Source organism: Ranitomeya variabilis, chromosome 5 (assembly GCF_051348905.1).
Source record: "Ranitomeya variabilis isolate aRanVar5 chromosome 5, aRanVar5.hap1, whole genome shotgun sequence".
Classification (NCBI taxonomy): domain Eukaryota; kingdom Metazoa; phylum Chordata; class Amphibia; order Anura; family Dendrobatidae; genus Ranitomeya; species Ranitomeya variabilis.
In genome coordinates this window covers 557,249,530-557,265,276 of record NC_135236.1, presented here as the reverse complement: position 1 = coordinate 557,265,276, position 15,747 = coordinate 557,249,530, and the positions used below count along the sequence as shown (strand labels likewise).

General features: G+C 44.1%; 1 protein-coding gene across 6 annotated transcripts in view; it reads left to right on the top strand.

The window, feature by feature from the left end:
* The window catches only part of RAD50 (RAD50 double strand break repair protein), a 277,285-nt gene that overhangs the window by 162,928 nt on the left and 98,610 nt on the right, over positions 1-15,747 (top strand). For 5 of the 6 annotated variants that reach the window (XM_077265952.1, XM_077265950.1, XM_077265951.1 and 2 more), the window contains 2 exons: positions 3,490-3,683; positions 8,330-8,440. In XM_077265952.1, the coding sequence (XP_077122067.1) occupies positions 3,490-3,683; positions 8,330-8,440 (305 nt within the window). Of the gene's footprint in view, positions 1-3,489; positions 3,688-8,329; positions 8,441-15,747 lie in introns of all 6 variants that reach the window. The other variant, XM_077265955.1, reaches the window with a different exon arrangement.

The window sequence follows — 15,747 nt, the reverse complement described above, 5'->3', positions numbered from 1 at the left end:
AGGGCGATTAGACGGTAAAATTTCCCTTTCTAATGACGTAATCCAATCCCTAACCTGGTGGCTACAACCAGATCATCTAGTTAGCGGGGTTCCCTGGGAGATTAAACCCTCAAACATTATATTTACGGATGCCAGCCCTCATGGTTGGGGGGCACACTTGGGGGACCAGGTTGTCCAAGGGTTGTGGTCGGTTACGGAGTTAGACGACTCGTCTAATAAAAAAGAACTAAAAGCCATCTTTCATGCCCTATGTGAATTCCTCCCACAGTTGCACGGAACACATACCAGGGTACTCTCAGACAACATGACATCAGTGGCTTACGTCAACCATCAAGGCGGAACGAGATCAGGCACTCTCATGTCTATAACCGAAAACATCTTGACTATAGCCGAAGATCATCTTCTATCCTTATCAGCACTTCATGTCCGAGGGATAGACAACGCAAAAGCAGACTTTCTCAGTCGTCATACCCTCCATCAGGGGGAGTAGGTGTTAAATCGTCGGATATTCAAAATGATAACTATAAAATGGGGTATGCCCGACATAGATCTCTTCGCTACAAGAGACAACAGGCAAGTAAAAACATTCGCCTCAATGTTCCGAACCGACAACCCCGATATTCTCGACGCCCTCCAGATTCCGTGGACGTTTCAGAAAGCATATGCCTTTCCCCCGATGGTTCTTCTTCCAACGGTAATCAGGAAGATAAGAGAGGACAGAGTTAATATAATCTTAATTGCCCCGTTCTGGCCAAAGAGACCATGGTTTTCCCTGCTCAGAGCCATGTCCGTCTCGGAACCATGGATTCTCCCACAGAATCAAGATCTGCTTTTCCAGGGGCCCTTCAACCACCCTCATGTGAAGGGTCTACGGTTGACAGCCTGGGATTTGAGAGGCAGCTATTAAAGCTAAGGGGCTTCTCTGATAAAGTAATTGATACCCTATTGCTGAGTAGGAAAAGATCCACTACATCAATCTATGTAAAAGTATGGAAGAAATTTCTAAGCCTCTATCCCTCAGCCCTGTCAAAGGAAATTCCAGTCTCTATTATTCTTGAATTTCTTCAAAGAGGACGTGATTTAGGCCTTTCAGTTAATACCTTAAGAGTGCAAATTTCTGCGTTAGGGGCGTTGTATAGTCACAACGTTGCAGGAGATAGGTGGATATCCAGATTTATTTCAGCCTGCCAGAGGGCAGAACCAGTCCATATTCCCCACTCACCTCCTTGGGATGTTAATCTGGTCCTTGAAGCCTTAACAGATCACCCATTTGAGCCTCTACATTCTGCTCACATTAAACATGTCTCCCTCAAGACTGCTCTTCTTGTCGCCTTAGTGTCGGCAAGAAGGGTAAGTGACATACAGGCACTATCAGTAGATCCTCCATTTATGTCAATATTGCCAGATAGGATTGTCCTGAAAACAGACCCTTCCTACTTGCCTAAAATGTGTACTAAGTTCCATAGATCTCAAGAAATTCTTCTTCCTACCTTCTATAATAACCCTACAAATCAGGAAGAAGAAAAGTACCATACTTTAGATGTGAGAAGGGCTGTGATAACCTATCTAGACAGGACTAGTCCCTGGAGGAAGAGCAGGGCTCTTTGTTTCCTTCCAGGGTCAAAGGAAAGGAGCTGGTGTTACAAAAGGCACATTATCCCGATGGATTCGGGAGGTGATATACCTGGCCTATTCGTCTAAAGGGGAAGATCCACCTGAGACTGTAAAGGCACACTCCACCCGGGCGATAGCATCATCCTGGGCAGAGCGAGGGGAGGTTCCAATAGAACTCATATGTAAGGCCGCAACCTGGTCGTCTCCTACTACCTTCTATAGTCACTATAGACTAGATTTATCTGCCTCCACTGACTTGTGTTTCGGTAGATCAGTTCTTAACACGATAATCCCCCCCAAATAACTATCTCTGAAAGTCTCTCAGTGGGTGCTGTCGTGGCGAAGAGAAAACACCGGATTACGTACCGGTAATGCTCTTTTATAGAGCCACGACAGCACCCCTTCACTTCCCCCCCTTATATATATTAGTTTGCATATGAGCACTATTAAGGGTGATTTGGTTCTTGTAAATATACGTAATTTAGTTAAGATAAAATGTTAATATAAAATGACATACTAAAACTGGTGGGCGGTTCCTCGCAATCTCTGTAACCCAAACTGTGGGAGCGAGGGGGACCGCCCCTTTTATCTCTCCGTAGGGTTTCCTGTTCCTAGGGGCGGATGCCCTCTCTCAGTGGGTGCTGTCGTGGCTCTATAAAAGAGCATTACCGGTACGTAATCCGGTGTTTCTCCTGCAACGTGCTGCTCCCAGCGAGCCACAACCCCGATTTATTCACTTGAAAAACCGGTAAGAATTGGAATCTGATAAATAGTGCTACGGTTGCTCTCTTATCAGCAGCCGATCCAATGACACAATACCCCTTAAAGTATTTGCACTTACAGAAGCCCCCCCATTACATTTTTTTGGCACTAAATCTGTGTTTTTGTTTATTTAGTGTAGTGTCAACATGTTCATATACTCACCCATTGAGTCTTCTTCGGCCTTCAGCACCGCTCCAGTCCTCTTCTGAGTGACGCCACCACTTTTCAGACTTTTCCGATTACGCTGTGTCTCTGAAGTGGCCTTTACAATGTAAACCTATGGGAGTGTCAGAACGAACCTCCACAGACTTACATTGTAAGGTCATGATCACACGTTCAGTATTTGGTCAGTATTGTACATCAGTATTTGTAAGCCAAAACCAGGAGTGGGTGATAAATACAGAAGTGGTGATGTGTTGTTACCGTGTTATAGTTTTCCTGCTACTCCTGATGTTAAATACTGAACGTGTGAACGTGGCCTATGAGAGACCTCCAGTGCACACACACAGTAGTCCGTATAGTCAGAAGAGCAGTGACATCACTCAGGAATGGAACTACTCTGGATACCAGGAGAGATGGTGATAGGTGAGTATTTTACCACAATGTATATGCACTGTAGTGGCAAAGATTTAATGAAAAATAAAAGTGCTTCTATAAAGAGATTGTATCTTACTTTTAAAAGTTAAATGACTTGGCTATTACAATATTTTACATTCAACTTCCAGACTGGTGCTACTCCTCTGTACTTTGAACTGCATCTCCTGCCTGTGTCCTGGCTTCATCATCTAGCAGGGCTTCACATTCCTTCCAAGCTGGCTTCTTCCACTCTGACGGAACGTGAAGGCTGCCCTGATTAGCAACCACTGATTGTTACAGTGGTCGCATGTCACTATCTTCCAGATGTTGACGTCAGCAGACCACTGTGGATGCAGTACAGAGTGAGGAGGAGCAGTGCCAGCCTGAGAGGTGAGTATAATTTTTTTTTATTTTCTACCCTACCCTAGATCCAATAACATTAACTTTTAAAGTAGTTAACAACCCCCTTAAAACAGTACACTTATTTTAGGGAGTCATGTGTTGATACAGAAACTAATTGTTCCTTTTAACTTCCAGTTTCAGGTAAAATTGAGCTGTTACGTAAGCGAATACAGGACCAGCAAGATCAAGTCCAGCAACTGAAGAGTTCAGCCAATGAATTAAAGGCAGAAAAACTTAATATTTCTAGTAAGCTTCAACGCCGACAACAGCTGGAGGATCAGAATGTTGAACTGACTACTGAGCTGCAGTGTTTGTCAAGAGAGATTAAGGCAAGTTTTTCCAAGTGCTGATTAGAATTTGTAATTAAGCCCTTCCTGTGGGGTATAAAATAGTCTTTATCTGTCAGCCATACGCTGCCTGGCTAGACGATGCATTGTACTATGTAACAGTGTTTTATTAATGCAAGCAAAGGATCACATGCCCAAGACTCTTTGTGAGCCCAGTGCAAAATATTTTTTTTTTTTTAAATGTACCAACATATAAATGTATGAATCCCATTTTTAGTGATAAAAAGTCTGGTTTATTTGAAAAAAAAACAAACCTAAAAACACACACAATGTGCTCATAACGACTCGTAATAATGCAATCTGTTTTTGATCTGACACATGGATCAAAACCGCACACCGTTTTATGGCTCCAAGTAATATCTAACCCAAAGGCAAAAGTTGTAAGAAAAAAAATGAAAAACTATTCCGGAATTGCTTTTTTGATCTCGCCTCACAAAAAAATGAGGTGAAAAGATATCAAAAAGTCATATATACACCCACAATGGTACCAATAAAAATTACAGCTTGGCTTGTTTCACAAAAAACAAGCCCTCCGGTTCTTTTTTTAGAAAAGTTATGACACAACAGAACATCCAAAAAGAAAAAAAAAGATTTTTCTTGTGCAAAAGTAGTAAACCATAAGGAAAATATTTAAAAGATGATCAAAAAATGTTACAGGTAGAAGCGACAGCATGTCCCATAAAACACAAGTCCTCATACAGCTCAATTTATGAAAGATAAGAAACCTATAAATATCACATGTTAGCCAAAAAAATATTTTTTTTTTAGATCAGTATTTTTTTTTGTACAAAAGTAGCAAAACATTAAAAAAAAACCCTATGTAAGTTTGTGTTGATTATATCAAACTGCAGAATAAAGAAAATGTCAGGTGTACCTAGAGGTGAACAGTGTTTTGAACAGCTAAATACACTTAGAATTAGTTTTTTTTTATTATTTTGTCTTCTATTAGGGTATGTGCACACGTTGCGGCTTTGCCTGTGGAATTTTCTGCGCAGATTCTTCCTCTCTTGTCAGAAAACACAGTTGAATATCCACGCGGATTTGATGCGGATTTTCATGTGTTTTTTTTTCATGCGGATTTGTATGCGTTTTTGTAAGCTAAATAAAGATATATTATTTAACAAAAAAAAAAAGAATTGTGATGTCATTTCTTGTCCAACCTCCTCTTTTAAATACTCCATTTAAGACCATAATATCATCACATACCATGTGGAAATATAATGTTTACACACAAAAGAAAGGTAGATAGATAGGTAGATAATACCAAGCCCGATGTTTAGTAATGAACATAAAAAAATGATACATAAAGAGTTAAATAGACACACAAAATCTGCGTTAGGCTGGGGTCACGCTTGCAAGAAATTCGCACGAGTCTTGCACTCGGACCGGAGCATTCAGCTGCATAGAAATACATGCAGCCGCACACTCCGGTCCCGAGTGCAGGCGGTAGTATCGGGTATTAAGGTGCGAAACCCGTGCGAGTTTTTCACAAGTGTGACCCTAGCCTTAAACGCGATATTTGTTTAATTTTATTAAATAATTGCGTGGGCTCCCGCGCAATTTTCAAAACCAGAACAGGGAAAGCCAGCGACTGGGGGCAGAAGATTATAGCCTAGGAAGGGGGTAATACCCATGGATCTCCCCAGGCTATTAATATCAGCTCACAGCTGTATACATAGCCTTTACTGACTATTTATTAAAATAGGGGAGCCCCCAAAAAATGTTGTGGGGTTCCCCCTATAATTAATAACCAGAAAAGGATATGCACATTGCTGCGGGCTGATATTAATAGCCTAGGAAGGGGCCATGGATACTGCCCCCACTCCCCTCCCCGGCTAAAAACCCCAGCTCTCAGCCGCCGCAGAAATGGCGCAGTATCCATGGGGTTGATGTCACCTTTGTATTGTAAGGTGACATCAAGCCCACGGCTTAGTAATGGAGAGGTGTCAATAAGACACCTATCCATTACTAATCCTATAGTTGTTACAGGTTAAATAAAGACACAGCCAGAATAAAGTATTTTAATGAAATAAAACACAACACAGTTTGCCATATTTATTAAACACCTAATTCATGCGACGCCTCATTCTCCTGCAATAAAAAAACAAAAAAATAAGCCAACACAAATACTCCCTGTTCCGATGTAATCCATTTAATAACGAGTGTCTCACGACAATCTCCCGTGTAGAGCTGTCACATTCTGAGATGTGACCGCTCTACAGGGGCCTCCGATGATATACTGACCGGAGATAAGTGTAGTTCATCGGGGTTCGTGCTCTCACTTTACGGCACTACCGCTGCGTGAGAATTTTCTCACGCAGCGGTGTCGCACGTGACAGGACGAACTTCGGTGACCTCTAGGCGGCGGAGTGAAACACTGCGGGAGGAGCACCTCCTGTCACTGCATCACCGGAGCCCCTTTAGAGCGGTCACATCTCCCGAACAGTACGAAACTTTACTGTTGGTGTTCGCCCATCTCTACTCCTGAGGACTGCAGTGAAGCAGCACAGGCGTGTATGTGCAAGATCTGAGAGGCAGAGAAGGATGTAATAGGATACAAGGGCGGGCCAGAAGGGTGAAAGAGGCGTGTTTTTCTGGGCACAGCGCCACTCTCTTTCCCTGATGCCTGCAGCTTGCTTCACTTACACCTTCCCGGTAAGGCGCCCCCTCACCTCATCGGGACCGCTCCCCCACCATATGCCGCGACCGCAGATGGCTCCGCCCCCGCCCTATAAGGCCTCTTTCACACCTCAGTCTTTTTGTTTCAGTCAAAATCCGTCGTTTTGTGAAAAATAAAAACGGATCCAGCGAATTTGCACGCTGGATCCGTCTTTTTCTCATAGACTTGTATTAGCGACGGATTATGACGGATGGCCTCACGATTCGTCCGTCGTGCGCTGGATCCGTCAGAATTTGTTTATCCGTCATCTAGAGAGGATTGACAAAGTAACGTTTTTTGTCTGCGCCGAAAAGTCGGACAGCGACAGATCCAACGGCGTCGGTCGTTGGCTAGAATGGAAGCCTATGGGCGCAGGATCCGTTGCTGTCTGTTTTTTACACTGAGCATGCTCCAAATCTGTATTTAGTAGCCAATTGGCCAGACAGCCCCAAAATCTATATAAACCTGCCATGTGGCTTCATTCCTCAATGTGCCAGCAAGAAGCATACAAGCAAGAAGCCTGCCAGCAACCTGCCTGATGGATAGATGTATAGATGGTCACAATATTTACTAGAACTCCTTCCATTTCTGCCACTTGCTCTACAACCTCTCAAAGATAGGGTGTTAAAACACTCAATATATAGGTTTCCATTATATTCCAGTAGCCAATCACGTTTGGGAGCCTCCCATTTGGAGATATGAAAAAACGGATCAGTCAAAAAAAGGAAAGAAATGGATGAAAAAAACGGATGCAGCGGATCCGGTTTTTCGACAGATCTGCTATAGTGATCCGTCGAAAAACCGGATCTGTTTCCGTTTTTCACTTTTTTTGACAGATCCGTCGCGATGACGTATTTTGACTGACGCCAGAAGACTGAAGTGTGAATGAGGCCTAAGACGACACCTGACGTATAAGACGACCCCCAACTTTTGAGAAGATTTTCAGGGGTTTAAAAATCATACGCCAAAATTTGGTTGGACACTGGTACCATCTATTTAAGAAGCGGTCTAGAATTAATACCGCATGAAATGAAACTGGTCAGAATTGTAAAATTTGGCTTGGTCTGGAAGGTGAAAACGGGCTTGGGGTGAAGGGGTTAAGGAAAGTAGTTGTTTGATATAAACTATTTAATTCCATTTACTGTTCTATTATTTTACGTATTGTACTGCCTAGTTTAGTGGCAGGATAGGGATTTCTCTGTGCAATGTAGGGTATGAGATATGTCATCAAAAAATCCAGGAGAGGATGTGGTTTTTCTGTTTTTTTTTTTCTGTGACATCATAGTAATACAGTTATCAGTTAAGCGTGCAGCTTTCTAAGAATACACCCTACCTTTAATGGCTATAGTGACTAGGTTAATTATGGCTACATAGGAAATCTGTATTTCGTTAGAAACTAATTTGTGGTTAATAAATGATTTTTAAAGAAAATGCGAAAACTCTTGTAAATGTATTATCTGCAGGGCAATGTGTGTGCAATAGAAGATGACCACAGATTTAAGCTCCTGTTTTAGCACTGTTACTCATCACTTAGTGTAGTTAGTCATACACTTGGTCTAGCATTAATTGCATCAGATGGCTGCTCACGAAGTTTAGCATAGCAAATCAGCACCAAAGTGTCAATAAAAAGTGTAAAACTACCTAATATCTTATATACAGTTGTTCTGTTCTCATGCAAATTGTCAGCAGCACGTCCCTGTTTACACAGGGAGATGTGCTGCCAACAAGGATGATTTTAATGATGGCATAAATATTAGACAGCCACAAATGACCATTTTGCCTATTTGTTGGTTGATTGCCGGCATGTTTAGATGGGCCAATAATCGGGGAAGAGCGTTCTAATAAATGCTTCTTCACAGATTATTGACCCAAGAAAAGCTAAACCTTTAATGTAGGTGTATATGTGTTTGTGTATTTATATCTATTATTGAAATACATTGTGTATTAAAAGTAATTTATTTTTGTTCAGGAAGCCAAAGAGCAAGTTTTCCCATTGGAAACAACACTAGAAAAACTACAGCAAGAGAAGCAGGAAATTCTGGAAAGAAAAGAATCCAGCAACAGGGCAGCACAAGAAAGGGTAAAGGGCTACAAATGGGCTATAGTATACTTATTTGTTAAATACCTCTGAGCACAATACACAAGTGTGAAAAGTAGTCTGTTACATTACTATTGCAGCTTCTGTATTTATTGGAGGCAACAATGCAGTGTTGAATTATTTGTATGGCAAATACAGCTAGTACCGGATGGACTCCATTGATTCATCATGGGGCTCATCAAGTTACGTTGTCTTCTCCATCATTTTGATGGAAAGAATGGCGATACAGCAGTTTTCTTTTCTTAGAGATTGTCATCGGAGGCTTGGAACAGACTCCCTAGTTAAAGCTATGAACAGAGCCTTTCAGATGAATCTCATGTGCAACAGTATTTTAAAGTCTACATAAAAATAGTTTTAAGGTATATCACACTTACTAAAAAGGCAGATCAAGCCTGCAAGTATAGTCGCATAAGGTGAAAAGGGTCTCGCAACTGAACTAACCTTCCTACTTTCATTATATATTTATAGTTCTATTCTGTTTGCCTGAATGCATCTCCAAGAGAGGCCTACTGTTTGCAACTACTTAACTACTTAGCAGCTGTGCACTATCACTATATAAAATTCAAACAACAGCCAGGAGAAAACAGTCATAAAGTCCAAATTGTATAAAATGATATATATAAATGAATCAGGGACAAAGTAAACAGGGGGGTAAAAACGCAGAGACAAAATCAACATCCGCAAAAGGCTGGTGTGACCATCCTCAAAAATACATATATTTCTCTCCAATTAAATGTAAACATCGCGCAATTCCCACAACAAAATGATATGCATATAATTGTGCTAGCACCAATCCATAAAAATTAATCATGGAGGTATATACAAAGTACCTTGCAAAAGTGCAGCAGCGGGAACACACGAGGTCACGCCCATGGAGGTCTGAATTCAGAATGATACTCAAAATTGCAGTGGAAAATCAAATTACAGGCTGATCCAACTTCAGTGGAAATGCCTCAAGACAAGGAAATGATGCTCAGTAGTGTGTGTGGCCACCAAGTGCCTGTATGACCTCCCTACAACGCCTGGGCATGCTCCTGATGAGGCGGCGGATGGTCTCCTGAGGGATCTCCTCCCAGACCTGGACTAAAGCATTCCCCAACTCCTGGACAGTCTGTGGTGCAACATGACGTTGGTGGATGGTGCGAGACATGATGTCCCAGATGTGTTCTATCGGATTCAGGTCTGGGGAACGGGCGGGCCAGTCCATATCTTCAATGCCTTCATCTTGCAGGAACTGCTGACAAACTCCAGCGACATGAGGTCTGGCATTGTCCTGCATTAGGAGGATCCAGGGCCAACCGCACCAGCATATGGTCTCACAAGGGGTCTGAGGATCTCATCTCGGTACCTAATGGCAGTAGGGCAACCTCTGGCAAGCAGGGCTGTGTGGTCCTCCAAAGAAATGCCACCCCACACCATTACTGACCCACTGCCAAACCGGTCATACTGAAGGATGTTACAGGCAGCAGATCGCTCTGTGGCACCCCAGTGATGTCATTATCCTTTCAGGGAAAGAAGTGATGTCATGTCTGAAGGCAATGAAAGACAACCACATTCAGGTATCACACACATGCAACATGTTCACACTCCAGACCAGAAGGGGGAGCTCTAAGCCTGTTTAGGGTGAACTCCCCTATTTAACATCCTGGCTGGAGGAAGTCAGGGTTCAGTTCAGTTCCTGTCAGACGGACAGAGGAGTAAGAAGCAGAGGAGCTGAGCGGCAGGCCTGCTACAGTTCCTGGGAAGAGACACAGAAAGCCGAACATACTGCAGCACGTGTGCAGGGAAGCATAGCAAAGGAGAGCGTATCAGAGAGGAGACCAGCTATAGGAACAGGCTGTCTACTTCGGAAGCGCAGAGACTCCGGTGGCCAGCACACCGTGGAAGTAAGTGCTCTACGCCTTGCTTCAGAGACTGGCAGGGCAGGTGATTCCAAGTTGCCTGTCCGCCCTTGTATACCCAGGAGGCACGGTGACACCGCTCAGAGGCCGGGGCGTGCTAGAGTCCCTAACCAAAGCCTCAAGTCACCAGCCATACGGGTTTGTTCTATCCGACCACGGGGAACAGAGAGAGAGAGAGATAACATCAGTGAGGACCTTACTGGCTAATGCACTAAGGACCTACTGTATAGTGGCGCATAGGAAGGCTACTGAATTCCCACCTGGACAAGGAATTGGAATTGCCTTCAGACCGACCGGACTCTGCCTGCCCTGTCATCTTGCGCTCCGGGCTACGGATACCATCTGAAGTCTTCAGTACACAAGGTAAAAGACTGCAAACCCGTCTCCTCGTTCTTTACTGCACCTTTCCCATATATAAACTCTTTTACTGGACACCCCTGAGGGCCACGGACCGGGTCAGCCACCGTGACATGCCCCGAACCGAAGGACCCGGTGCAGAGTACCCCATTTCCCTACCCTGGGGGCGATCCAGCTCTCCATGGCATCTCCAGACTCTGTCACTTCTGTCACATGTGCTCAGTGTGAACCTGCTTTCATCTGTGAAGAGCACAGGGCGCCATTGGCGAATTTGCCAATCCTGGTGTTCTGTGGCAAATGCCAAGTATCGTGCACTGTGTTGGGCTGTGAGCACAGCCCCCATCCGTGGACATCAGGCACTCAGACCATCCTCATGGAGTCGGTTTCTAACCATTTGTGCAGACACATGCACATTTGTGGCCTGCTGGAGGTCATTTTTCAAGGCTCTGGCAGTGCTCCTCCTGTTCTTCCTTGCACAAAGACTGAGGTAGCGGTCCTGCTGCTGGGTTGTTGCCCACCTACGGCCGCCTCCACGTCTCCTGGTGTACTGGCCTGTCTCCTGGTAGCGCCTCCAGCCTCTGGACACTAAGCTGACAGACACAGCAAACCTTGCCACAGCTCGCATTGATGTGCCATCCTGGATGAGCGGCACTACCTGTGCCACTTGTGTGGATTGTAGAGTCCGTCTCATGCTACCACGAGTGTGTAAGCACAACCATCATTCAAAAGTAACCAAAACATCAACCAGAAAGCATTGGTACTGAGATGTGGTCTGTGGTCCCCACCTGCAAAACCACTCCCTTATTGAGTGTGTCTTCATAATTGCCAATAATTTCCATCTGTTGTTTATTCCATTTGCACAACAGCATGTGAAAATTGATTGTCAAACAGTGTTGCTTCCTAAGTGGACAGTTTGATTTCACAGAAGTTTGATATACTTGGAGTTATATTCTGTAGTTTAAGTGTTCCCTTTATTTTTTTGAACAGTGGGCATTGCACTGACAGCCATGCTCTCCTGAAGACCCCCATGTCCAGTGAAGTCTTACCTGTAGCTGGACATTGAAGATTTGTAAATTTCACAATACACAGAAATACTATAGTATTGCAGTGTATATAACCCCTTCTAGACCTTTGACGCCACGTAGGCGTCATGAAAGTCGGTGCCAATCCGACCCATGACGCCTATGTGGCGTCATGGAATGATCGCGTCCCTGCAGATCGGGTGAAAGGGTTAACTCCAATTTCACCCGAGCTGCAGGGACAGGGGGAGTGGTACTTCAGCCCAGGGGGGGTGGCTTCACCCCCCCGTGGCTACGATCGCTCTGATTGGCTGTTGAAAGTGAAACAGCCAATCAGAGCGATTTGTAATATTTCACCTAAAAAACTGGTGAAATATTACAATCCAGCCATGGCCGATGCTGCAATATCATCGGCCATGGCTGGAAACACTTATGTGACCCCCCACACCCCACCGATCGCCCCCCCAAGCCACCGATCTGTGGTCCGCTCCCCTCCGTCTTGTGCTCCGCTCCCCCGTGCTCCTGCCCGCTCCCCCTGTGCTCCTATGCCACCCCCCCGTGCTCCGACGCCCCCCCCCCCCCCCGTGCCCCGATCACCCCCCCCCCCCCCCCCTTATACTTAACAAGGCTCCCGGTGCCGGTCCGTCTTCTCCATGGGCGCCGCCATCTTCCAAAATCCAGCCGGCAGATTTGTTACAAGTACATTTTGATCGCTGTGAAAGGTTCTATCACAGCGATCAAAATAAAAAAAAATAATAAATACCCCCCCCCCCCTTTATCACCCCCATAGGTAGGGACAATAATAAAATAAAGAAAATATTTTTTTTTTCTTTTTCCACTAGGGTTAGGGTTAGAACTAGGGGTAGGGGTAGGGTTAGGGGTAGGGTTAGGGCATGTGCACACAGTGCGGATTTGGCCGCGGATCCGCAGCGGATTGGCCGCGGATCTGCAGCGGATTGGCCGCTGCGAATTCGTAGCAGTTTTCCATCAGGTTTACAGTACCATGTACACCTATGAAAAACCAAATCCGCTGTGCCCATGGTGCGGAAAATTCCGTGCAGAAACGCTGCGTTGTATTTTCCGCAGCATGTCAATTCTTTGTGCGCATTCCGCAGCGTTTTACACCTGTTCCTCAATCGGAATCCGCAGGTGAAATCCGCACAAAAAAACACTGGAAATCCGCTGTAAATCCGCAGGTAAAACGCAGTGCCTTTTACCTGCAGATTTTTCAAAAATCGTGCGGAAAAATCTCACATGAATCCGCAACGTGGGCACATAGCCTTAGGGTTGGAAATAGGGTTAAGATTAGGCTTGTGGTTAGGGTTACGGATAGGGTTAGGGGTGTGTTGGGGTTACAGTTGTGGTTAGGGTTGGGATTAGGGTTAGGGTTGGAATTAGCGTTACGGGTGTGTTGGGGTTAGGGTTGTGGTTAGGGGTGTGTTGGGGTTAGGGTTGTGATTAGGGTTATGGCTACAGTTGGGATTAGGATTAGGGGTGTGTTGGGGTTAGTGTTGAAGTTAGAATTGAGGGGTTTCCACTGTTTAGGCACATCAGGGGTCTCCAAACGCAACATGTCGCCACCATTGATTCCAGCCAATCTTGCTTTCAAAAAGTCAAATGGTGCTCCCTCCCTTCCAAGCCCCGACGTGCGCCCAAACAGTGGTTTACCCCCACATATGGGGTACCAGCGTACTCAGGACAAACTGGGCAACAACTGTTGGGGTCCAATTTCTCCTGTTACCCTTGCAAAAATAAAAAATTACTTGCTAAAACATAATTTTTGAGGAAAGAACAATTATTTTTTATTTTCACGGCTCTGCGTTATAAACTTCTGTGAAGCACTTGGGGGTTGAAAGTGCTCACCACACATCTAAATAAGTTCCTTGGGGGGTCTAGTTTCCAAAATGGGGTCACTTGTGGGGTGTTTCTACTGTTTAGGCACATCAGGGGCTCTGCAAATGCAACGTGATGCCCGCAGACCATTCCATCAAAGTCTGCATTTCAAATGTCACTACTTCCCTTCCGAGCCCTGACGTGCGCCCAAACAGTGGTTTACCCCCACATATGGGGTACCAGCATACTCACAACAAACTGGGCAACAAATATTGGGGCCCAATTTCTCCTGTTACCCTTGTGAAAATAAAAAATTGCTTGCTAAAACATCTTTTTTGAGGAAAGAAAAATGATTTTTTATTTTCACGGCTCTGCGTTGTAAACTTCTGTGAAGCACTTGGGGGTTCAAAGTGCTCACCACACATCTAGATAAGTTCCCTTGGGGGTCTAGTTTCCAAAATGGAGTCACTTGTGGGGAGTTCCTACTGTTTAGGCACATCAGGGGCTCTGCAAACGCAACCTGACGCCCGCACAGCATTCCATCAAAGTCTGCATTTCAAAACGTCACTACTTCCCTTCCGAACCCCAACGTGTGCCAAAACAGTGGTTTACCCCCACATATGGGGTATCAGCGTACTCAGGAGAAACTGGACAACAACTTTTGGGGTCCAATTTCTCCTTTTACCCTTGGGAAAATAAAAAATTGTGGGCTAAAAAATCATTTTTGAGAAAAGAAAAATTATGTTTTATTTTCATGGCTCTGCGTTATAAACTTCTGTGAAGCACTTGGGGGTTCAAAGTGCTCACCACACATCTAGATTAGTTCCTTGGGAGGTCTAGTTTCCAAAATGGGGTCACTTGTGGGGGAGCTCTAATGTTTAGGCACACAGGGGCTCTCCAAACGCGACATGGTGTCCGCTAATGATTGGAGCTAATTTTCCATTCAAAAAGCCAAATGGCACGCCTCCCCTTCCGAGCCTTGCCGTGCACCCAAACAGTGGTTTACCCCCACATATGAGGTATCGGCGTACTCAGGAGAAATTGCCCAACAAATTTTAGGATCCATTTTATCCTGTTGCCCATGTGAAAATGAAAAAAATTGAGGCTAAAAGAAATTTTGTGTGGAAAAAAAAGTACTTTTTCATTTTTACGGATCAATTTGTGAAGCACCTGAGGGTTTAAAGTGCTCACTATGCTTCTAGATAAGTTCCTTGGGGGGTCTAGTTTCCAAAATGGGGTCACTTGTGGGGGAGCTCCAATGTTTAGGCACACGGGGGCTCTCCAAACGCGACATGGTGTCTGCTAAAGATTGGAGCCAATTTTTCATTCAAAAAGTCAAATGGCGCTCCTTCCCTTCCGAGCCCTGCCGTGCGCCCAAACAGTGGTTTACCCCCACATATGAGGTATCAGCGTACTCAGGACGAATTGGACAACAACGTTCGTGGTCCAGTTTCTCCTTTTACCCTTGGGAAAATAAAAAAAATGTTGCTAAAAGATCATTTTTGTGACTAAAAAGTTAAATGTTCATTTTTTACTTCCATGTTGCTTCTGCTGCTGTGAAACACCTGAAGGGTTAATAAATTTCTTGAATGTGGTTTTGAGCACCTTGAGGGGTGCAGTTTTTAGAATGGTGTCACTTTTGGGTATTTTCAGCCATATAGAACCCTCAAATTGACTTCAAATGTGAGGTGGTCCCGAAAAAAAATTGTTTTGTAAATTTTGTTGTAAAAATGAGAAATCACTGGTCAAATTTTAACCCTTATAACTTCCTAGCAAAAAAAAAAATTGTTTCCAAAATTGTGCTCATGTAAAGTAGACATGTGGGAAATGTTATTTATTAACTATTTTGTGTCACATAACTCTCTGGTTTAACAGAATAAAAATTCAAAATGTGAAAATTGCGAAATTTTCAAAATTTTCGCCAAATTTCCGTTTTTTTCACAAATAAACTCAGAAATTATCGACCTAAATTTACCACTAACATGAAGCCCAATATGTCACGAAAAAACAATCTCAGAATCGCTAGGATCCGTTGAAGCGTTCCTGAGTTATTACCTAATAAAGGGACACTGGTCAGAATTGCAAAAAACGGCAAGGTCATTAAGGCCAAAATAGGCTGGGTCATGATGGACATTGAAGATTTGTAAATTTCACAATACACAGAAATACTATAGTATTG